At 38.8% G+C, this 23,691-nt stretch overlaps 1 protein-coding gene across 1 annotated transcript in view; it reads left to right on the top strand.

The window, feature by feature from the left end:
* The window catches only part of CCNB2 (cyclin B2), a 28,525-nt gene extending 5,606 nt beyond the window's left edge, over positions 1-22,919 (top strand). The window contains exons 2-9 of the mRNA XM_043980131.1: positions 2,061-2,189; positions 2,285-2,398; positions 15,992-16,162; positions 16,262-16,420; positions 17,296-17,532; positions 18,130-18,270; positions 19,635-19,745; positions 20,965-22,919. Coding sequence (XP_043836066.1) covers positions 2,061-2,189; positions 2,285-2,398; positions 15,992-16,162; positions 16,262-16,420; positions 17,296-17,532; positions 18,130-18,270; positions 19,635-19,745; positions 20,965-21,075 — 1,173 coding nt within the window. The 3' untranslated portion in view covers positions 21,076-22,919. The remainder of the gene's footprint in view (positions 1-2,060; positions 2,190-2,284; positions 2,399-15,991; positions 16,163-16,261; positions 16,421-17,295; positions 17,533-18,129; positions 18,271-19,634; positions 19,746-20,964) is intronic.
* The last annotated feature ends 772 nt before the right edge of the window (positions 22,920-23,691 follow it).

Below are 23,691 nucleotides of genomic sequence, written 5' to 3'. Positions count from 1 at the left end.
TGGCTGTCTAGTGTGGATACCTGGTGCTTTGCTGCTGGCTTGCCTGGGGCAGCCTGTGCTGGACTGTGTTCCACTCTCACCCTGGTATGACATATCTTTCCTGCCAACCTTCTAAGTTATATTGGACTAGAAAATTGTTTCACCTCATTCCTTTTTTGTGGGTTCTACTGCTCTAGAATTCATTTTGAATCATTATTTTATTTAAAATTTTTTTTATCCTTAATAGTATTTTATTTTTTTCCCAGTTACATATAAAGATAGTTTTCATCATTCATTTTTTTTCCTTTTTCTTTTTTTTTGCAGGGCAATGAGGGTTAATTGACTTGCCCAGGGTTACACAGCTAGTAAGTGTCAAGTATCTGAGGCTGGATTTGAACTCAGGTTCTCCTGAATCCAGGGCTGGTGCTTTATCCACTGTGCCACCTAGCTGCCCCCAACATTCATTTTCCTTTTCTTTTTTTTTTTTCGTGAGGCAATTGGGGTTAAGTGAATTGCCTGGGGTCACACAGCTAGTAAGTGTTAAGTGTCTGAGGCCAGATTTGAACTCAGGTACTCCTGACTCCAGGGCCGGTGCTCTATCCACTACGCCATCTAGCTGCCCCAACATTCATTTTTATAAGATTTTGAGTTCCAAATTTTTTTCTCTCCCTCCCTTGCCTCTACCCTCCCCAAGATATTAAGCAATCCGATATGGATTATATATGTATAGTCTTACTAAACTTATTTCTACATTAGTCATGTTATGAAAGAAGAATTAAAACAAAAGGGAAAAACCTCAAGAAAGGAAAAAAAAACAAACAAAAAATAGTAAAAATACTGTGGTTCAATCTGTATTCAGATTCCACAGTTCTTTTCTTTGGATGTGGACAGCATTTTTCATCATGAGTCCTTTGGAAATATCTTGGATCATTATATAGCTGAGAAAAGCAAAGTCTTTCACAGTTGATCATCACACACTGTTGCTGTTACTGTGTACAATGTTCTCCTGGGTCTTCTCAATTCACTCAGCATCAGTCCACTTAAGTCTTTCCATGTTTTTTCTGAAATTTGCCTGCTCATCATTTCTTATAGCACAATAATATTCCGTTACAGTCATGTACCACAACTCGTTCAGCCAATCCCCCATCTATGGGTATCCCCTTGATTTCCAGTTCTTTGCCACCACAAAGAATTATAAATATTATAATAAATAATATCAGAAATATTATATAAGTATTTTTGTACATGTGGGTCCTTTTCCCTTTTTTATCATCTCTTTGGGATACAGACCTAGTAGTGGTATTGCTGGGTCAAAGGGTATGTACATCCCCAAAACCCTTTGGGCATAGTTTAAAATTGTTGAGGCATTATTTTAAAGTTGTTTGGAGGGGAATTTGGGAGAGTTCAGGCAAGTCCCTGCGTTTTCTCTACCATCTTGGCTCCACCCTCCATCAATATGTTGTCTCCCCTAGTATGAGGACAAGATTGTGTCCACAACGTTCTATATCCTTACACCTGATTGAATCCTCAAAATATCCTCGTAATGTAAGGAACTCTTTAACATAGACTACTGAGGCAAAAGGCCATTTCTTATATCACTTTCTCTTCTGAATATGCCCTTCTACCTTCCCCCAACCTTGAACACCATCTCTTGTTTTAAAAAAAAAAAAAGGTAGAGTAAAAGAGAAGAGAAAATAATAATTTAACCAAATGATCAATAAAACAGCTGATTTTAATGAAATGAAATATTATTTGATATATTTCACCCCCCTCCAAAAAATTAAGGAGGATATTTTCTCATTTTAAAGAACATTATAATTACACAGTTTTCAGTCCCTTGGAGCATTTCATTTTTTTTAAATTTAAAATTTTTATTTATTTATTTTTGGTTGGGGCATTGAGGGTTAAGTGACTTGCCTAGGGTCACACAGCTAGTAAGTGTCAAGTATCTGGAGCCAGATTCGAACTCAGGTCCTCCTTAATCCAGGGCCTGTGCTTTATCCACTGCACTACTTAGCTGCCCCTCCTTGGAGCATTTTAAATGATTTTCAACTGTAAAGCTTAAATGATCTTTTCTTTAGGTATCTAATGGTTTGGAGGATGTCAAGAAAGGAATTAATTCAAAAGCTACAATGCAAGTTACTGTTAGAAGAGCTGCTCTGGAAGAAATTGGAAATAAAGTTACAACCAGGGGAACGCAAGTAGCCAAGGTAATTTTATTACAAATTTGTATGTCTTTGCACACTTTTTAATTATTAGAAAAACTGGACATTAACATTAAGGCCATAACTTTTTTTAATCATAGAAAGTTGAGAAAACCAAAGTACTTGTGAAAAAAACCAAAGCCACAAATGTCGTAAGAGAAGTGAAGTCTACGGCTACTGTGAAACCAGTGACAAAGGAAACTATAGCTCCAAAGGTAGGAAATCCTAGATGTTGTAAAATGATACTTATCAGGTTGGCTAATTGTTATCCAAAATACTTGGGTTTCCTTAATGTGTATTGTAGCCAACATCCAATAACAAAGGCTTCTGGACTTGGCGCCAGAGACCTGGGTTCTTGATACTAGCCATATGACTTTGGCTATTTTCTCATTTCTAAATTTCTAAATGAGTTCCTATTTAACCTACTTAATTCCTAGCAGTGTTGTCTTACCTTCCACATAGCTATACACATGGCCAGTCAGCATTCATATTATGGTACCCTCTACCAGGTCTGCTTCTCTTACTCATTTTTACTTTATCTCCTTGAAGACTCTTCTTTTTCTTGATTTTCTGCCTTTAGTTTGTTTTACTACAAACCCACATGGGTTTTATAAACTGTAAAATGTGATGTCATTGTCATTATCACCATCATCATGTCACTGCTACTTTGAAATTAATTGTACCTAAAGAACAATGAAAATTGACAGCTAGATCTCTGCTTGTGCCAGCAGTTTAAAGGAAATCTGTATATATTAATATTTGTGGTAATGCTTTAGGATCATCGGATTGTTGAAAATGAGGCCCAGAAAAGTTGTGAGCCTGAGTCTTTTTACTCCAAAGTCATGGTTTCCACTCTGTCATTCTTTGAGCTAGTGTTAAAATTGTATTTACTTTTTTGGTGGGGGGTGGGGTGAGGTGGGCTAGTGTTTCTCTGTTCAGTTTCATTTAATGACTGGAACCTCCCTACAGAGGAGGAAGGTAGGTAGCTAGGTGGTGGTACTAGGAGGGGATGTTTACTTGAAGATCTTGCTCTGATTGGTTTGGCCACATGCTGGAAGCCCCCTTCCAGGAGAAATACTCTTTGACCATTGTCTAGACCTCCTCACTGCCAGGATCCAGCTTATACCATGTGGAGAACTCATAATCTACCTGCTGGTCTGGACTTAATGAGAAGGCAAGTTCCTGGCCCCAGAAAACCCAGACTCCAGAAATGGTGCTGCTACTGTTGGTGCCAAAAAGGATGACACTGGCAAAGGTGTTCTTTCTCAGCTTGTTCAGGCCTGGCACATGCCAGTGTTGAGGTTGCAACTCAAAGGTCTGGCTGAGTTCCTGGGGGAAGTGATACTTGGCATATCACAGGGACCAACGTCACTGACAAAGTGCTTCCAGAAGTAAACTGATCCAACACAAAGGTACTCTTGGGCAGGTGGGCAAAGGGATCCTTGACTCTCTGGCCAGAGCCAGCTCTCACTCATCCATTTCCTCCTTGGAGCCAGGGATTGCAGCCATATTCTCTTCCTTCTGCTCTACCTGGGCCTTTTGTTATCTTCTTGCTCTTCCTTCCCTTTTCTTGGGGGTCTCCTTCTTGGGCTGACTCTTCACAAACTTTTAGCATCAAACTGTGCCCTCTTCTCCCAGAGCTTCACCTCTCCCGATATTCACCCTGAACTGGGGCTGGTGAATACAGGTGAGGAACCAGTGGTTGATTTTGGGATAGGTCTGACAGAAAGATGGCTTTAGGACCTGCTTATAGAGCCACAAGAGGGTGCATACAACTGTGATGTCAGCCAGAGTCACACATTCCCCCCCCCAGCAAAGTCTGAGTGTTCAGTTAGGCATCTAGGAGCCCCAGAACTCACCTCACCTCCTCTTTGGCGTTTTCTCTGGCCTATTTGTTGTGGTGCATGATGCTGACTGTGGGGAACACCCATGTATTGGCTAGAGGAACAATCATTGTCAGCAAAGCTCATCCACTGCATCCCCTGAGCCATTGCCTCTGGAGTAGAACCTCGAAGCTCAGCATTACTCACATAGTGTGTTGCTTTCTTTCTTTTTCTTTTTTTTTCCTTCCTTGTGGGGCAATGAGGGTTAAGTGACTTGCCCAAGGTCACACAGATGGTAAGTGTCAAGTGTCTGAGGATGGATTTGAACTCAGTTCTTCCTGAGTCCAAGGATGGTGCTTTATCCACTGAGGCACCTAGCTGCCCTGTGTGTGTTGCTTTCAAACATACAGAATTCATCATCACCCTTGCCAGCATGAAATCTGTGGAGGAATTAGGGGGTGCGGTTGGCCTGACCAAAGTAGAAGTGGAGATGTGTGGACAGCATGTGGATCTGGGCCCCACTGTACTGTGCAGCAATGAGGACCTTGAAGGCCCACCGGTTTTCAGGCTCTCTGTACAGGGTGATTCCACAGAGAAAAGCCATATTTACTTTTTCTTTTTGTTTTTCTTTTCTTTTTTTTGCGGGGCAATGAGGGTTAAATGACTTGCCTAGGGTCACACAGCTAGTTAGTGTCAAGTGTCTGAGGCTGGACTTGAACTCGGGTCCTCCTGAATCCAGGGCTGGTGCTTCATCCACTGTGTCACCTAGCTGCCCCCATATTTACTTTTAATCTCAAAACAAATAAAATACAATTTGGATTGTTTGTAATAGATATAAGTCTACAGAAAGTCTAAATTGGCACACGAAGACTCCAGAGTGATGGAGATTTGTGTGCCAACCTTAAGTTAATATTGATCATTGCCAAAATATTGTACTTAGACATGTTAGAGGAAGTTTCATCTCCTGGATTTGGGAGTCAGGAGCTCTATCTTGCCTCTTCTGACTAGTTGTGGGGCTTTAAACAAAACTCTTAATTTCTTTTGCCACAAGCTTCCCTCAATAATTTGTAAAGTCCCAGTTCTAGGCTTCTTTGAGTTATCTAGTGGCTTAGATAGTGTTAAAATGTTATTGAGGCCAAGGAGAAAGCTATTATTTTCCCCTCGCATACACAACTTGAATATTTATTGAGCAATTACTTTTAGTGGACTAGTTGCTTCATAATCGGTCTTGAACCAAATCTCTTCAATCTGTCTTTCACACCGCTTCTTGTTAAGTGGTCCCCTGAACTTGTCTTTTTGAGTTGCCGTATTTTCCAGAAACACTGGATCCAGAATGTGTCAAGGATGAAGTTCCACCTGACACCTGAGCTGACATACTTTGTTTTTGCATCCTAAGCTGGACTCCCTGTGTGTACTTGGGAGGCAAGGTAGGCACCAGCTAGTCTGTGCCAGGCTGGGATAATACATGTGCAGCAGGGGTCCTTTGTAGATAAGCAGACCCTCCAGTCTTCATACTCTAGCAGTTCCCAAGGGAAAAGAAAGAAACTTTAGTCATCACCTTCTCCCCATAGGGAGTGGTCTCCTCCCCACTTTTGCTGCACTCTTCCCCCACCATGTCACGTTCTTTCCTGGTATCCCCTCCTCTCTTTGTCCTGCTGCTATAAAACTGTGAACTCCTGTAAAATCAGGGAACCTTTTGGGTTTCACACGCATGTTCATTTTTCTTATAAACCTGGTTTTCACATAAGTCTTGTGATATCATGATTGCCTGTTGACATTCTGACATGATAATATACTCATCCAGTCATATCATTCATCAGTTCAAGTACTTTCAGTAGCTCTCAGTTGCCTTCTTGATAAAGTATATGCTTTTTTGTCTTTGCATTAAAGGTCCACCATAGGATATCTCTGATCTGCCTTTCCAGCCTTTTAGATGATTTCCCTTCACATACTCGATGTTACAGCCCACCTGGGCTCCTTCTCTGTTCCTCATTCTCATCCTACCCTTTTTTGTCTCTATGTATTGTTGTTCATGTTGTTTCCTATATCTGGAATTCTGACCCTTCTCCTTAATCATGTTCATTTAACAGTGTGCCCTTATATACTTGAAGGTTAGCCTACCACACTTGCTTTTCCAAGCTAAGCATCCTTGGTTCCTTTAGCTGATCTTCGTGACTGGAGGTTCACGGTTAGAGTCTCTTTCATTAACCTTGCTGCCCTTGTAACGATTGGAATGACACCACCTGCTGGAGACTTACTGTAGAAGAGTTCCACCCATGAAGCGAAGGTCTTTGAGGGCAAGACCAGGAGTCTTTTCTTTGGCATCAGGAAGTGACGCGGACTAGTGGGAGGAGGAAGGAAGAGACTGGCGCTCACTCTCTTTTTCCTTTGGACTCTGGTGGAGAGCAGAGCTAGAAATGTGCTCTCCCTTTAATAGATAGGAATCTAGGCCTTTCTCTCTCTTTACCAAATTCTTATTCTCCTTAATAAATGCTTAAAAGTCTAACTCTTGCTAAAGCTTATAATTTATTGGCGACCACTCATTAGATATTTTAGAGAGACTAGCTAGAATTTTAGCCCTTAACACCCTAGTGAAGAAACTTTCCCACTTATTAAAATGTAGTCCCCAGAAATGAACATAGTTCTTCTACAGATCTGATCTAACCAGAACAGAGTATGGCAGAACTATTAGTTCTTTGTTAATTTATTAATTCTTTAGTCCTGAGACAAAATTTTTTTAATAATTTTTTTTTTTGGGCAGGGCAATGAGGGTTAAGTGACTTGCCCAGAGTCACACAACTAGTAAGTGTCAAAGTGTCTGAGGCCGGATTTGAACTCAGGTCCTCCTGAATCCAGGGCCAGTGCTTTATCCACTGTGCCACCTAGCTGCCCCCAGTCCTGAGACTCTTAATGGAGCTTATATTGTGTCCTCTTAGTACAACAAAGACACTTTTGAACTAGAATAACTAAGCAACTCAAATTCCTTGCTGTGGAGAGGGAAAGAAAAGCATATATTATATTTATGATGAAAATAAAACTTACTGTAGGACCTCTACTAAGACTGGTAGTTAAATTTGAGAATGTCAGGTTCGTTTAATTTACCTCACTATGTCCATTTTCCCTTTACTTCTGCCCACTAGAAATTGATGCCAGGAACATGGATTCAGATCCCTGTAGATCTCCAATAAACTTTTTTCTTTTTTTTTTTTTGGTGGGGCAATGAGAGTTAAGAGACTTGCTCAGACACAGCTAGTGTCAAGTGTCTGAGGTCAGATTTGAATTCGGGTCCTCCTGAATCCAGGGCTAGTGCTTTATCTACTGTACCACCTAGCTACTCCCTCTAATAAATTCTTTTTTTTTTTTTTTTAATTTTAGTGAGGCAATTGGGGTTAAGTGACTTGCCCAGGGTCACACAGCTAGTGTTAAGTGTCTGAGGCCGGATTTGAACTCAGGTACTCCTGACTCCAGGGCCGGTGCTCTATCCACTGCGCCATCTAGCTGCCCCCTCTAATAAATTCTTAAAAAATAGTTTTATTTTTATTTTCCATCTCAAATTTTTTCTATCCCTTCATCCCACTCATTGAGAAGGCAAGAAAAATTATACAAAAAATTATACATATGAGGTCATTTAAAATGTTGAGCCATGTTCAGGGAAGGAAAAAAGGAGGACAATACACTTCTCTCTGTACTCTGTATCAGTTCTCTCTCTGAAGGTGGATAACATTTTTTATCATGAGTCCTTTGGAATTTTGGTGAATCATTGAATTGATCAGAGTTATTGAGGCTTTCACATTTGACTATCTTTACAGTGTCACTATTACTGTGTACCTTGTTATTATGGCTCTGCTCACTTTATTTTGCATCAATTCATATATGTCTTTCTAGCAAAATCATATTCCATCACAATCATATAATATAATTTGTTTAGCCATTCCTTAATTGATAGGCAGGTATACTCTCAGGTATTTTATACTTTCTAGTTATTTTAAATGGTCTAAAAAAATATTAAATAATATTGGTGGCACATAGTATAGTTTCCCTGTTTTTTTCTTTTAATTAAATCTATTTTAGCTTTTATCTTTCAGTATATCTCTCAGTGTCCAGTTCGTTGCCACCACAAAAAGAGCTGCTATAAATACTTTTCAATATACTTATTCTTCTTCTTTGATCTCTTTGGAATACAGACCTAGTAGTGGTATTCCTGGCTCAAGCCCTCCACTCCTTTATTTAACATTGTAGCTGTCAAATCTTGTGTGATTCTGATTGTGGAGCCACATTATTTGGATTCTTTTTTTCTGGCTCCTTAAAGTATTTTCTCTTTGACTTGGGAGCTCTGGATTTTGGCTGTAATATTCTTGGAAATTTTCATTTTGGGATTTCTTGTAGGAGGCAACCAAATTGATTTGTTCAGTTTCTTTTCTTTTCTTTTGGTGAGGCAATTGGGGTTAAGTGACTTGCCCAGGGTCACACAGTTAGTAAGTGTTAAGCGTCTGAGGCCGGATTTGAACTCAGGTCCTTCTGATTCCAGGGCCGGTGCTCCACCGTACCACCAGCTGCCCCAATTTGTTCAGTTTCAAGCTCGCCCTCTAGTTCTAAAATATCTGGGCAGTTTTCCTTTATACTTTCTTGAAATACTATGTTGACGCTATTATTTTTGCTGATGACTTTCAGTTAGACCCATAATTCTTTTTTTTTGGGGGGGGGGGACATTTTAGTAACTTTATTTGCCTAATTCAAACTTATTTGCATAATTCCACATTTCTGAAATGGCTTTAGTGATTCGTGGTCTTATGACTTTTTTTTTTTTTAGAATTTTATTTTCCAAATTACATGTAAAAGCAAATTTTGACATCAATTTTTAAAAAAAACTTTGTGTTCCAACTTCTCTTCCTCCCTTCCTTCCCCACTCCCACCCCATGAACTCAAACAATTCAATATAAATTATACATGAGTAATCATGGAAAACAATTCTACATTAGCTAGGTTGTGAGAGAAAACATATAAAAACAAAACTTCAGATTAAGGAATTGTAAAAAGAAAAATGTGTTTCAGTCTGTTTTCAGATACCATCATCAGTTCTTTCTCTGTAGATGGTCTGCAATTTTCATAAGTTCTTCAGAGTTATGTTGGATCATTGCCTTGCTGAAAATAACCACGTGCTTCCCAGCAGATCATCCTACACTAATGCTGTTATTTTGTATACAGTACATTTCTCTCTGCTTCAGTTCATGTGAGTCTTTCCAGGTTTTTCTGATAGCATCCTGTTCATCATAATTTTTATATAGTTCCTTGAACTTGACAGAGAATTTTCTTCATAATAGCCATGTGAATATATGTATGAATGTAAACAGTTTAACCTTTTAATGTCCCTCCTGATTTCTTTTTCCTGTTTACCTCTTTATGATTCTCCAGGATCTTGTATTTTAAAGTCAAATTTTCTATTCAGTTCAGGTCTTTTCATCACAAATGCCTGAAAGACCTCTTTTTTATCGAAGTCCCATTTTTTCCTCTGAAAGATTATACTCAGTTTTGCTTGGTATGTGATTTTTGGCTGTAGTCCCAGTTCCTTTGCCCTCTGTAATATCATATTCTATGCCCTCTGGTCCTTTAATGTAGATGCTACTAGATCTTGCTTTATCCTTATTGGAGCTCCACAGTATTTGAATTCCTTTTTTCTAGCTGCTTGCAATATTTTCTCCTTGACCTGGGAGTTGTAGAATTTGGCTATAATATTCCTGGAGGTTTTCCTTTTGGGATCTCTTTCAGGAGGTGATCGGTGGATTCTTTCAATTTCTATTTTAGCTTCTGCTTCTAGAATATCAGGGCAATTTTCCCTCACAGTCTCTTGGAGGATAGTGTCTAAGCTCTTGCTTTGGTCATGGTTTTCAGGTAGTCCAATGATTTTCAAATTATCTCTCCTGGATCTATTTTCCAGGTCAGCTGTTTTTCAAAGGAGATATTTCACATTGCCCTCTATTTTTTTTATTCAATTGGATTTGCTTTACCGTGTCTTGGTTTCTCATAAGGTCACTAGGTTCCATTTGTTCAATACTAATTCTTAGGCAATTATTCTCCTTTTCCATTTGACTTTTCAAACTGTTGACTTTTTTCTCATGACTCTCCTGCATTGCTCTCATTTCTCTTTCCATTCTTTCCTCCCTCTCTCTACATCTTCGTTCTATCTCTCCTACTTTCTCTTCAAAGTCCTTTTTGAGAGCTTCCATGGCCTGAGACCAGTTCATATTTTTCTTGGAAGCTTTGGATGTAGGGGCCCTGAGGTTGTTTTCCTCTTCTGCGGGTGCACCTTGATCTTCCTTGTCGCTGAAGAAACTTTCTATAGTTCTGAAGTTTCTTTGCTTGCTCATCTTTTACTTGACTTTAAACTCTCCACTGGGGGGCTCTGCTTCTTGCCTCCTGTTCCCAGCTTCAGAGGGTCCCAGGTGTTTTGATTTGAGGGAGGGCAGGTTTTTCTCTAGTCTGGCCTGTTCTCTGGTCTGAAGATAACCTCAAGCCTACTTACTAAACAACCAACCAGCAAAGCTTTCTGTGGTGTGGTTCTTAGCTTCAACCAGCCTGCGCCTCTCCCCAACCTGGGCCTCCTGCTGCTCAGGATTTCTTCCTGGTTCCCTGCTGGGCTGAGACAGCCAAATTCCTCCCTAGGTCCCATTGATACCCCTACACAACAGTCCCCCGCCCCAGGCAGCTGTTTAGCCCTCTCACCCGACTGTACACTCAATTCCAGAAGTCGCTGGTGCTGTAGCTGATTCAGAGGCTCTGGGGTAAATTCCTCTGGTGTGGCATGCCTGGGGTCTCTTTTGGTGCGGGTTGGACTTTACTCGTAGTCTGGCATGCCCCCCTGTAATCTATCTATAGCTGGAAAATAATCTCAGCCCGTATTTTTTTTTTTTCTGTTCCAGGGGTTCTTTTATTGCTGTTTTGGGGGTAATTGTATCAGGAGGCTCTGTGTGTTTAATGTCTTTCTGCTCCCCTAGACCAATAATTCTTAAATTTTCTCTTCTTGTTCTTTATTTCTAGGTCAGTTGTTTTTCCTATGAAATATTTTACATTTTTTCAGTCTTTTGACTTTGGTTTATTGTTTCTTGATGTATTATGGGGTCAATAGCTTCCACTTGACCAATTCTAATTTTTAGAGTAATTTTTTTCAGTGAGGTTTATTTCTTTATTTTTTAGCCATTTGGTCAGTTCTGATTTTTTTTTTTGGCGAGGCAATGAGGGTTAAGTGACTTGCCCAGGGTCACACAGCTAGTAAGTATTAAGTGTCCGAGACCGGGTTTGATCTCAGATCCTCTTGAATCCAAAGCCAGTGCTTTATCCACTGAGCCACCTAGCTGCCCCTGTCAGTTCTGATTTTTAAGGAATTTTTTTCCTTCAGTGTTTTTGTTGACTTATTTTTTTTAACCAAGCTGTTATACTTTCATAATTTTCTTGCATACTTCTTATTTCTTTTCCCAGTTTTTCCTCTGTTGCTCTTATTTGACTTTTTTTTTTTGTGTGTGGCAGTGAGGCTTAAGAGACTTGCCAAGGGTCACACAGCTAGTAAGGGTCAAGTGTCTGAGGCTGGATTTGAACTCAAGTCCTCCTGAATCCAGGGCCAGTGCTTTATCCACTGCATCATCTAGCTGCCCCTCTTATTTGATTTTTGAAATAATTTTTTACTCTTTTTAAAAATCTTTGGTCTGATCTAGGAATTCTTTTTTTTTTTTTTTAGATGAGGCAGTTGGGGTTAAGTGACTTGGCCAGGGTCACACAGCCAGTAAGTGTTAAGTGTATGGTGCAGGACTTGAACTCACGTCCTCCTGACTCCAGGGCTGGTGCTCTATCGACTGCGCCACTTAGCTGCCCAGATCTAGGAATTATTGATGGGTTTATGTACAATCTGGATTTTTCTTTGAGGCTTTGCTTGTAAATGGAAGTTCCTGGTTGGAGTCCCATCACTAACTTTGCTGTCCTAGTGAGAAAATTTTCTAGCTTATGTAATAAGATTAAATCCTTCTAGGTTTGGGGGTTTTAACCTTTTTTGCATCATGGACCCTTTTGATAGTCTGGTAAAACTTTAGACTCCTCATAATGTTTGTTGCCTACATTTGTAACTGAAGGAAATGCTACATTTTAGTGAGAATAGAGATGTGTTTTTCTTTTCTTTTTTCTTTTTTAATATCTAAGTTCACAGATATCCTATAATCTATCCATCCATGGGCCCCAAATTGAGAATCTCTGTTCTAGGTTATCCTTTTGGTAGTAACATTTATCTTATTTTTCCAATGATTTCTTTATTTCTTCTAATGGTAAAAATGTTAGATGCAACCAGTGGGGAATAGATGGCCTCTTGGTGAATTTCTTTTCTAAGTACTCTTAGTGATTTTCTTAATGTGTTATACCTAGAGCAAATTTAATAACTAAAGGAAAAATCTGTTATGTCAAAACTATCATATTTTATTAATTTTTACTTTCACAAATTTTTTTGTGTTATACTCCTATCTGACCCTACCCAAGCAGTAATCAGGTAAGCTAGGCGGCATAGTGGATAGTATTGCCACCCCTGGACTCAGTAGGACCTGAGTTCAACTGAGGCCTCAGCTACTTATTGTGTGACCTGGGCAAGTCACTTCATCCTGTTTGCCTTGGTTTTCTCACATTTAAATGAGTTGGAGAAGGAAATGGCAAACCACTTCAGTATTTTTGCCAAGAAAATTCCAAAATGGGTCACGAAGATTCAGACATGACTGAAATGACTCAACAACAACAAGCAATAATCATTAAGTATGTGTAATATTTCTCTAACTTTCTGCTATATTTGAGAAGTTTGACTTATGGAAGAGTTTTAGATTTGGTTTCTGTGGACCTAAATTCATATCCTGACTCTGCCATTTTACTACTATTGTGACCTTGGACAAGTTATTTAATTTTCTGGGCCTCTTTTCACTGTTGTTAAAATGAGCAGGTTGGATTAGATGATTGATGATGTCCGTTCTGGTTTTAGACCTATGATCTCATGATCTTACCAAGACTCGTACCAAATATGAGCCTGTTGGTGAGTTTTTTGTGTAGATCATCCCCCAAACATAGCAACTTTTCATTCTTATTTTCTTTATGTCTAACTTTTACTCATCTCAGTCATTCTCCAGGGTGCCCTCTCATTAGTGTGCTAGTTTTCTTCTATTCACATTTGGTGTTTCAAAAGCATTTTTACTGTAACTCGTTGACTTGATTCTTCAAAAACTCCTAGATTCCTTGAGTAGCAGAAATTCTACCTAAGAATAGTTGGCCCAGAGGTCTCAAGGAACTATTGAGCTCAGAATAGGATCTCAGTCAGGCTGTGTTTCTTTTTTTTCCCAGGGCAATGGGGGTTAAGTGACTTTTTTTTTTTTCCCAGGGTCACACAGCTAGTAAGTGTCAAGTGCCTTGAGGCCAGATTTGAACTCAGGTACTCCTGAATCCAGGGCTGGTGCTTTATCCACTGCGCCACTGAGCTGCCCTGACAATCTGTGTTTCTTTTTTTTTTTTTTAGTGAGGCAATTGGGGTTAAGTGACTTGCCCAGGGTCACACAGCTAGTAAGTGTTAAGTGTCTGAGGCCGGATTTGAACTCAGGTACTCCTGACTCCAGGGCCGGCGCTCTATCCACTGTGCCACCTAGCTGCCCCAATCTGTGTTTCTTAATGAGTTTTCTGTCTACCAGTGTAAAATAGATCTTCCAGGAATTATGTTTCTGAGCTTGAGCAAGCAAGTTTTTAATATGTCTGGCATTTGTACTGAATGACTTAGATGTGAGCTTTAAGGTAAAGGGGTAGTATCTCTGTCATACCCCTGTGACATCTGAATTTGGTTAATTTGGATAATAGAATTTTTTGTTGTTGTTGTTTTTTGTTTTTTGCAGGGTAATGAAGGTTAAGTGACTTGCCCAGGGTCACACAGCTAGTAAGTGTCAAGTGTCTGAGGACCAGATTTGAACTTAGGTCCTTCTGAATCCAGGGCCGGTGCTTTATCCACTGTGTCATCTCGTTGCCCCCTGGATACTAGACTTTTATAGGTGAAAAGGACCCTCAAGATAATGTAGTCCATCACCCACATTAAACAGAATAATTTCATTATGATTACAGCTGATAGGACAATATGTAAATCTTATACATGGACACAACTGCATTTCCTTCACAGAATTAGATTAGTTCCCTCAGTTACAATTAAACCAGTGTTTTCTGGATAACCCACTAGTAGATGATTGCCTCTGTTAATATGGTGCTTTACATTTTACCACACACTTTCTTCATAATCTTAGGAGAAAAGACAATTCTTATTATTTCTGTGTTACAGGTGAAGAAGTAGGTTCAGAGAAGTTAAATTACAAGCCCAAAGTTACACATCTGTCAAAGTAGATGAATCTCAGCCTTAGAATGAGAAGTTTTTGGTTGGAAGAACAAAAGTAGGGATAATAGAGGCCTGAGTTTAAAATGGTCTGTTTTATTTTTGCAGTGGACAGAGCAGTCTTTCTACTACCCACTCTTCTCTTATCTAAACAATCTTTCAGAAGGAACATTTTAGGTAGAAATGTGAAAATGGCCCTTTGTGACCATGACTGCAATTAACCATAGCACTTTGGCTTTGGTCAGACTAGATCATTTATTTCAAGTGACTAACAAAAAAGATCAAGACTCATTCCTTAAAAAATGTATTGCATTTTATTTTTGAGAAGTCTTTAGGTGTCTGTATGGTTTGCCATTGTATTATTATTATTTTTGTTGTTGCTGTTTTGTTTGTTTTTTGGTGAGGAAATTGGGGTTAAGTGACTTGCCCAAGGTCACACAGCTAGTAAGTGTCAAGTATCTGTGGCCGGATTTGAACTCAGGTCCTCTTGAATGCAGGGCCAGGGGAACAGATAGGTGGCATAGTGGATAAAGCACCAGCCCTGGATTCAGGAGGACCTGAGTTCAAATCCAACCTCAAATACTTGACACTTACTAGCTGTGTGACCCTGGGCAAGTCACTTAACCCTCATTGCCCTACAAAAGAAAAGAAAAGAAAAATGAATGCAGGGCCAGCACTCTATCCACTTTGCCACCTAGCTGCCCCATCATTGTATTATTAAAATGGAAAATAAGTATTTTTAGCTCAAATATTTGAGCTAAAGTTTTCTTTTGATGGAAAACTAACTTGGTCCTTTGATTTTTATGTTTAGTGTTTGTCATAAAATGAGTGAAAAAATTCTGAGTTTTAAGATAGAACTAAATTGCTAGGCTAAATGCAAATAATAAACAAGGAACATTGTTCAGTAATCTAACTTTTTACCGTTATACTCTTATAGCCTCTTTATCTCAGGTAGTTACAGGCTTTTTGTCAGATAGCTATAGCTCTAGGCTATATTCATCAATAGTCTTTTATTTTAATTACACATATGTACATTTCAAATTTTAAAAAATATCCTAGTTGTATTAATTTCTTGATAAAACAGATTTCCTGTTAGATCAGCATATGAAGTTTAAATAATAGGTTATGCAATTTATTCAGTCTTCACTTTTCCTGTTTACCTATAGATTGGAAGAAGAAAAACAAGCTTTCTTGATCTTTCAGTTCCCAAGTGATTTCTCCATTTAGAATGAATTAGTCTAAAAAAAGAAAACATTCTGCAGAAACTACCTCTGTTAATGTGTATTCTCACCTTGGTAGTTTCTGGGTCCAGGTGTTTAGGTGATTTTTTTTCCCCAAGTATTCTGGCATCGCTTTCAAAAAAAATTACCAGCAAACAATTACTTGAATGATTAACCTTAGCACTGTAACTCATTGCAGTTGATTTATGCCATTATTGTTCATTCAGGTATCTTCAATTAAACCTAAAAAAGAGGTTTCCTTCCTTTTGTTTTCCAAAAAAAAAAAAGTTTAAAAGTGGTTTGAAATATAAAATCTGTTTTTTCTTTCTTTTTACATCCTTTTATTTTTGTATGCCCTTGTAATTGTAATTTCTCTTGTTTTAGGGTCTGTCTCCAACCCCTATGGATGTTTCTATGAAGGAAGAAGACCTGTGCCAGGCTTTCTCTAATGCACTGTTATGCAAGATAGAAGACATTGATGATGAAGATTGGGAGAATCCTCAGCTTTGCAGTGACTATGTTAAGGATATTTACCAGTATTTGAGACAACTTGAGGTAGAATTGCTTACATGTATAGAATCTTGTGGTAATTTGGAGGCATGTATCCATAGCAATCCATGACAATAGTATGTTCATTGTTTTTAAATTTTGTAGGTTCAGCAATCTATAAACCCACATTTCTTAGATGGAAAAGACATCAATGGGCGTATGCGTGCAATCCTAGTTGATTGGTTGGTACAAGTCCATTCCAAATTTCACCTTCTGCAGGAAACTCTTTACATGTGTATTGCAATCATGGATCGTTTCTTACAAGTAGGTATTATACTAGAAACTTTATACCAATGATTTAGTTAATGTCTTTGGGCTGGTTTGCTAACTTTTAAGTATCTGTTACCTGAAAAGAAAGTTGAGTTTGCATATTTCCTATTCATAATTTATAGTGCTTTACATATGGTAGGTACTTAGGAAATATTTGCTAAATTGGAGGGTATGTTTAGAGTCTCTTTTCTCCTTTCACAGTTTTTATAGATGAAGCATGTAAACTGTAGCTTAGAAAGTTTGGAAGCTTCAGGTGCTAAAGTAGTAGCTTAAACAACTTGAACTTTTTTATTCATTAGAACATGTATAGACTTGCCTCTCAAGGCCAGTTTGTATGATCCTTTGCTAGGGGTACAAAGGACCTAAATTTCACTTTAGCCACACAGATGAACAGTTCTCCCATATTTAACCTAAAGTTTTGGTTTAGTTGATGTAAACACATCATAGTTTTAAAAGGAATTCCAAAGCTTATAGCATACTTGACTATAATATTTAGATACATAAATTTTTAAAGAATTTAGCTGGAAATTTTCTCCCCCCTATAGAATATTCCCCCCCCCCCCCCATAACTTATAAGTATGATTTACCCTAGGGGGAATAGACCAATCAGAGGGCTGCAACAATAAAGAAGAACTTTTTTTCTTCCCCCAGCCACCACTGTCCAGGAGGGCAGGACTCTCAGCATCTCAGCTTGACTCACTTTGGGGAATGAAGGAGAATCCTCCAGTTCTATGAAGTCCTTCTCCCCACTGTCTTTCCCACATAGGTTTCCTAGATTCTAGAATCCCTTTCATTAATTTGCAGGGTGCAAGGGAGGATTTGATCTCCTGTTGCTCTATTTGTAAGAGAAGAAACATTGTTTCATTTAGGTTCAACCAGTCTCTCGGAAGAAGCTTCAGTTGGTTGGAGTTACGGCTTTGCTTTTGGCTTCCAAGTACGAGGAGATATTCTCTCCAAATGTTGAGGACTTTGTTTATATCACAGACAATGCATATACTAGCTCTCAAATCCGAGAAATGGAAATTTTGATTTTGAAAGAATTGAAGTTTGAATTGGGCCGACCACTTCCACTTCACTTCTTAAGACGAGCATCAAAAGCTGGTGAGGTGAGTCTCTTCAATTTACTGCAGCTAACAGTTAAGATTTTGAATTACTGCTATTTTGACTGCTAATTTGGAAGCTTTTACAATTTAAACTACCTTACCTGCATTTATCTCATAGGAAACTGAATTTACTAGAAGTGTCTTTTTAATCTTTAAAAAGCTTACATTATTTGTGAAAATCTGCAAAAAGCTTATAACATTATTCATGAAGATTCCTTTTCCATTGCTTCTCTCATGTGTTACAAAATGCACCAGTTTTCAGTGCCCAGGAAGGGGTTGAGTAAGGTGGACTTGCATCTGTATAACTTGGATCTGGATTAATTTTCAAGTAAGACCTCCAGTTTCATTGGGGTAGGAATTTCCCAGTGCAGAAACTCTCTCTCCTAATGCAGATCAATATTTATTTTGTAATATTAATCTTCTGGAGTTGGACCATGAGAAGTTGAGACTTGCCCAGGGTCACAGAGCCAGTGTCTTGGGACATGTAGGACTTTGTGACCCAGAAGTTGCCTCTCTCTCTATTCTACCATGCTGTCTCTCTTGACTGATTTTTCAGAGTTAACAACTCTGACTCCTTAATGAATTGTGATTCTTTCACAGGCAGATGCTGAACAGCATACATTAGCCAAATACCTGATGGAGCTGACGATTGTTGACTACGACATGGTGCATTATCATCCTTCTGAGATAGCTGCTGCTGCTTCTTGCTTGTCTCAAAAGATTTTAGGTCAAGGGAAATGGGTGAGTGCAGGATTTCATTACAAGTTTATGATATAGTTCAGGGCCTCCCACAGCCCTGAGTCGAGGAAAGGGGGCAGCTGTTCATTTCAGGCTGTGCTCATTTCAACTTAATTGCTTCACTCTTTGTAACCTGCCCTTGTGGAATATACCCATTCTTTAGTCTTCAAACTCTCATTGATCTTCATTAGGGTTTGTTTCAAAAATCCTAGCTCTTTTGCATTGCTTCAGTATAATTTTCAGAGTTCACTCTTAATCTGTATATGAAGGAATGAACTTTGGCTTTTAAGAAGCTATCTTAGGGGGCAGCTAGGTGGCGCAGTGGTTAGAGCACCAGCCTTGGATTCAGGAGGACCTGAGTTCAAATCCGGCCTCAGACACTTTACACTTACTAGCTGTGTGACCCTAGGCAAGTCACTTAACCCCAATTGCCTTACAAAAGGGAAAAATATATATATATATATCTTAGGACCTAACTGAGGTCCTGTTAACATTTGTAAGCTGACTTAACCCCCATTGCCCCGCAAAAAAACCAAACAAACAAACAAAAAAAAAAGGGGGCAGCTAGGTGGCGCAGTGGATAAAGCACCGGCCCTGGATTCAGGAGTACCTGACTTCAAATCCGGCCTCAGACACTTGACACTTACTAGCTGTGTGACCCTGGGCAAGTCACTTAACCCCCATTGCCCCGCAAAAAACAAACAAACAAACAAACAAAAAAAAACATTTGTAAGCTGAAGCCTGTCAGCCTGGCTGAATTTAGCTGTTTGGTCTAGTGATTTCCTGTTCGCTGTGTCTTAAGTAGAGCAGAACAGAAATCCCTGTAGGAAAACATTTTATTTCCTATTTCTGAATCTTTTCAGATAAAATCTTGTACATTAAACAGTAATGAGACACATAGGAGCAGGGGCCTGAGCTTTCAGCTGTAGAGATAGAAAGATACCTGGGCTCCTCAGGCTGGAGTGCAAGGAGACTTGACATAACTCTACCTTGCCGTTTACATTTTTGCTCAATGTAATATACTTCTGAATATCTAAGATGAAAGGTTTATTTATAGAAATATGGTTCTATATTATTCTGTGAAAAGAACCAATGCACTAAAAATATTTGAAAATTTCGCTTAGTCTAGTGTCTTAGAATGGAGACATGGTCCTGATTTATAAACTGAGAGATAGATCCTTAGATGCTGTTTGAGCTCTGACAGTCTGATTTGTAGTAGTCAGGGTTGAGGACCTCTGTTTTTTTAATGGTGAGAGTCTTCTTTTAGAAGGTTTCATATTTTCTTCATAAAACAAGCTATGTTGAAGTATGACAGATTCCTTTCTTAGGACAATCACTCACCTCTTTATTCTACTTGTATATTCTAGAGCCTAAAGCAACAGTATTATACTGGTTATTCAGAGAATGATGTATTGGAAGTGATGCAGCATATGGCCAAGAATGTAGTAAAAGTAAATGAAAACTTGACAAAATTTATTGTAAGTATTATACCTTCTTCAGTTTGGGGTTTTTTAAATAAATGGCTTATTCAGTAGATATGGAAAGCCATTCCTGCAATAGGTTTTTACATATTTATGGTATAGAGTTGGGGTGGCATTTTGTTAGGGAAGAAATTCCCTGAGAAAGTCAGCTCTGGAAATATAGTAGTATTTGGGACTTATCAGAGTTTCATAAGCAGAAGACTTAATTATTTTAAATCAGAAGATCTAGTTTTGAATCCTGACTCTACCAGCAGTTCTCCAATTGTATGACCTTGGGCATATACATGTACCTCCCTGAGCTCTGGTTTCCTCTAAAATGAGAGGTTTTGACTAGTTCTGTAGGGGTCTTCTCCAGTTGTTATTCTTTCAAATTTATGCTTCTACCACTTTAGTATCTTGAGCTTCCAAAAAAAAAATCAAAAGGCAGCTAGGACTGTGTGGTAGACAAGTAACCAGAAATATTTATGGAAGGCTTTCTAAGTGGCTGGTAGAGCCGTGTGGTCTCCTTAAGGCAACTCAGCTGATCCCTGTACTGTCTGTCTGGACACATTGCGCTTTGTCTTCGTCATATATGGCAGCCCTTTATTTTGGGCTTTCTTGTTCTCTTCTAGTTACCCAAAGAATAGTGCTACTTGCCCCAAGACTTGATGCACTTTCTTGTAGGTGTGATTGACAAGAATGTCATGCACTGGTGGGGCAGGATGTTGTCCCCTTTGGGGCCCTATTGGTGCTAATAAGTCACTTCCAGGTCCTTGATGATTTTCACCTAATAATCATTAGGTTCTACTTGTCCTTACTGCTGACTATGGCAGTTCTGAAAGTAACCTTTATGGCTATGTTACTGATTATAGCAAAGTAGATGTTTACGATCTTCTCTGCTCTCTTGGAGCAGAGTCTATAAAACTTACTCTTTGGATCCCCCCAAGCATTTTTTCTTCCTATTAATAAATATGGGAGGAAACAATATTAAGTGGTATGATTGTAAGGTGGTTGTGAGGGTTAAACAGAATAACATCTGTGAGTAACTGACCCTGTAACTGTAAAATAGACAAAAATGTCTTTTGTGTTATGTTTTAGAGCTTCCACATCTCCATTTCTCAGGGGGTAATAATCCTCTCTGTAGAATCAATGTTGGGTCACATTTTTATGTTTCATCAACTGTTTTTGGAATGACTAGAATTAACATCTTGACATTGCTTCACTTGAAATCATTTAGGCCATCAAGAATAAATATGCAAGTAGCAAACTCATGAAGATCAGCACCATTCCTCAGCTAAATTCAAAAACTGTCCAAGACCTCGCATCACCTTTATTGGAAAGGTCATGAGATGGTTGGACCAAAGTTGGAAGAATCTTCAGTCCACACACTCTTGTACCTGGGCATTCATTAGGCACGTTCACTTTTGTACATACTCTTTCGGCCTGCTTTGTGGAACCTTTTCATTTTGTTTTCTCGATGTATGTTGAGGAAAAATAAAACCATAATTTTCCATAAGGAAACTTGTGTATATTTTCCCTCAATCATTGTAAACTTGTTCTGATTTGGTATTATTTGTTATACACAGCAGTTAAGTACTACGCTTTCTTTGACTTAACTGTGATTCACCCCTTCCTTTTATTCTCCCAGAGACCACTGAATTTCAAAACCTTTTGAATGGAATAAGGTTTGAATTAAAAAAAAAAATTGTATGTGAACAGATTTTGGCCTAGCTATTGATCAGTTCAAGACAGAATAAGCAGGAGGATGTTAGGCATATTTAAGTGCTTCCGATTTGAAATATAGAAATGACTGGTGTAAGGGGCCAGGAAAGCGTCCAGGAAGCTTCTTGGGGTGAATTAGGAATGAGTGGCCCTGGCTCTTTTACTTTCCTCTTGTATTGGAAAGCTAGCAGACATAGCAGTTAGTGTGACAGGGATATTATTCTTTTCTTGCCAAAAGGGAAATTTATTCCTAGCACATTTCAGATTTGGAACTTAGAATAATGTTTCTCAGTAATATTTGTTAAAAGGCTTTTATTAGGCTAGCCACTTTTTTTTTTCCCTATGGGAACACTTTCTGAGCTCCAAACAACTACTTTACAAATGAACTTTTGGAATGTAATTTATAGGTTTGAGACTTTCTATACTGTGGCAATGTGATTATCTGAGCACCAGAGTTATAAATAGGAATGGGAAAATCATTCTGTGTGCCAAGGATGGATTTCCACTAAATAATTTCAGGAAAGAGTCCCTCTTATTTTAAATGCAAAATTAAGATTCCCTGCTTAGTCCCTGAATCAAAAAGGGGAATAACAATGCTTATGAAGATGGAGGTTGTTATAGTTGTGATTCAGTCATGCTCTCCAGTGCCCTTTGTACTTTGTGCAGATCAGAATCATTCCAACTTTTGGCTGCAAGTTGAGGATTCAGCTGTCATTTGTAAATAGTTTTATGGAGACTTGAAAATCTGAACTATGGCACCCCTTACTTTATTTGAGTTAGCAAAAACTGTGTGTAGGTGGTAAGAAACTACCATAGCAGCCTTCCTGCTACCAAGTCAAAATGTGTGTGATTATGAAATGTTTTTAATCTTAAAAGGTCTTTCCTTTCATCAAAGCAAGATTATTTGTCAAGGCATGATACTGCTCTCCATGTTTACTGATCAGTTTTGTGGGCAGACTGTCAAATGAAACATATTTTGAAGCTTATTCAATAGCACTTTTTAAATATGGTATTACTTAGCCTGGTTCAGGACTTAGTTTCAGGACATAGTAATAAAAAGTCTCCTAATAGCATTTTGCTTGCGAGGCAATGTACCTAAAATGTAATCAGTGTAAATAAATTATAAACTTGGAAAGAACCAGGTTGTTAAAGTATATTTAAATGAAGAGGCGGAGTGTTATGATGATAAGTACAAACAGAATGGTGATGGTCTGCATGGAATCTAGAAAAAGCACTGCCTGGGGCAGGATCAGACAACTAATCCTCATTGTTGTAAGACAGATACCCTGAAGTTGAAAAGGCCTCACTGCCTCACTGGGCTCTCTCATCTTGATGAAAATACCTCTCAGGACCATCCAACTTCCTTTACTCTCACTTTCCATTCACCAAGCAGCTGTCTGATCTGTTATTTGGTTTCTCTAGTATACTTTTCCACAGGGAAGAGTATATTGTACCAGTGTTTCCCCTCTGTAAACCAATAAATTTCCATTCTGCTTTACATTTGAGTCTTTTGTGAGTTATTGTGAGTCAATTCATCAGAGCCTGATCACCCCTGGATGAACTGATCAACTCTTATTTTCGGTTTGTGCTTAGAAGTCTGCTGTATAAAGGAAAGGGAAACCCTTCAGGCCTATCTCAGTATAGCTTGCTAACTTCCCTTTATCCACAGTGCTATAGAAATCTCAGCTTTTAAAATTTCTCTGCTTCTCGAGTTCTTGGTGGAAGAAGAGTGTAATTTATAAACGAGTTCTAGGAGGTAATTCTAGTGCCTCTTGGCTCTCTGCCAGTGGAGGACCAGGTTGACCTGCAACCCTCCCTTTTTAGCTGTAATTAACAGCTATAGGTTCATACCCAGAAGGCAGCTTAAAACAGTTCACAAAAGTGAACTGCTTCAGTCCTAGAAATAGGTCAGAGTAATCCTTATACAAGGACCATGCTTCCACTCTAGCCTCCTGGACTGTTTGGCCTGCCTTTGGGGGCAGCTAGATGGTGCAGTGGATAGAGCACCGGCCCTGGAGTCAGAAGGACCTGAGTTCAAATCCCGCACCAGACACTTACTGGCTGTGTGACCCTGGACAAGTCACTTAACCCCAATTGCCTCATCAAAGGAAAAAAAGATCCTAGACTTTGGCTTCACATTGAATAGAAAAAAAAAATGGAAAAGAACTCGGTTACCTGAGTGTAGAGATTAAAAAAAGAGTGGGTTGCATAAGAGAATTCTTTATAGCTCTGAAACCATAAT

Source organism: Dromiciops gliroides, chromosome 2 (assembly GCF_019393635.1).
Source record: "Dromiciops gliroides isolate mDroGli1 chromosome 2, mDroGli1.pri, whole genome shotgun sequence".
In the NCBI taxonomy this organism is placed as follows: domain Eukaryota; kingdom Metazoa; phylum Chordata; class Mammalia; order Microbiotheria; family Microbiotheriidae; genus Dromiciops; species Dromiciops gliroides.
This window is presented reverse-complemented; position numbering and strand designations above follow the sequence as displayed.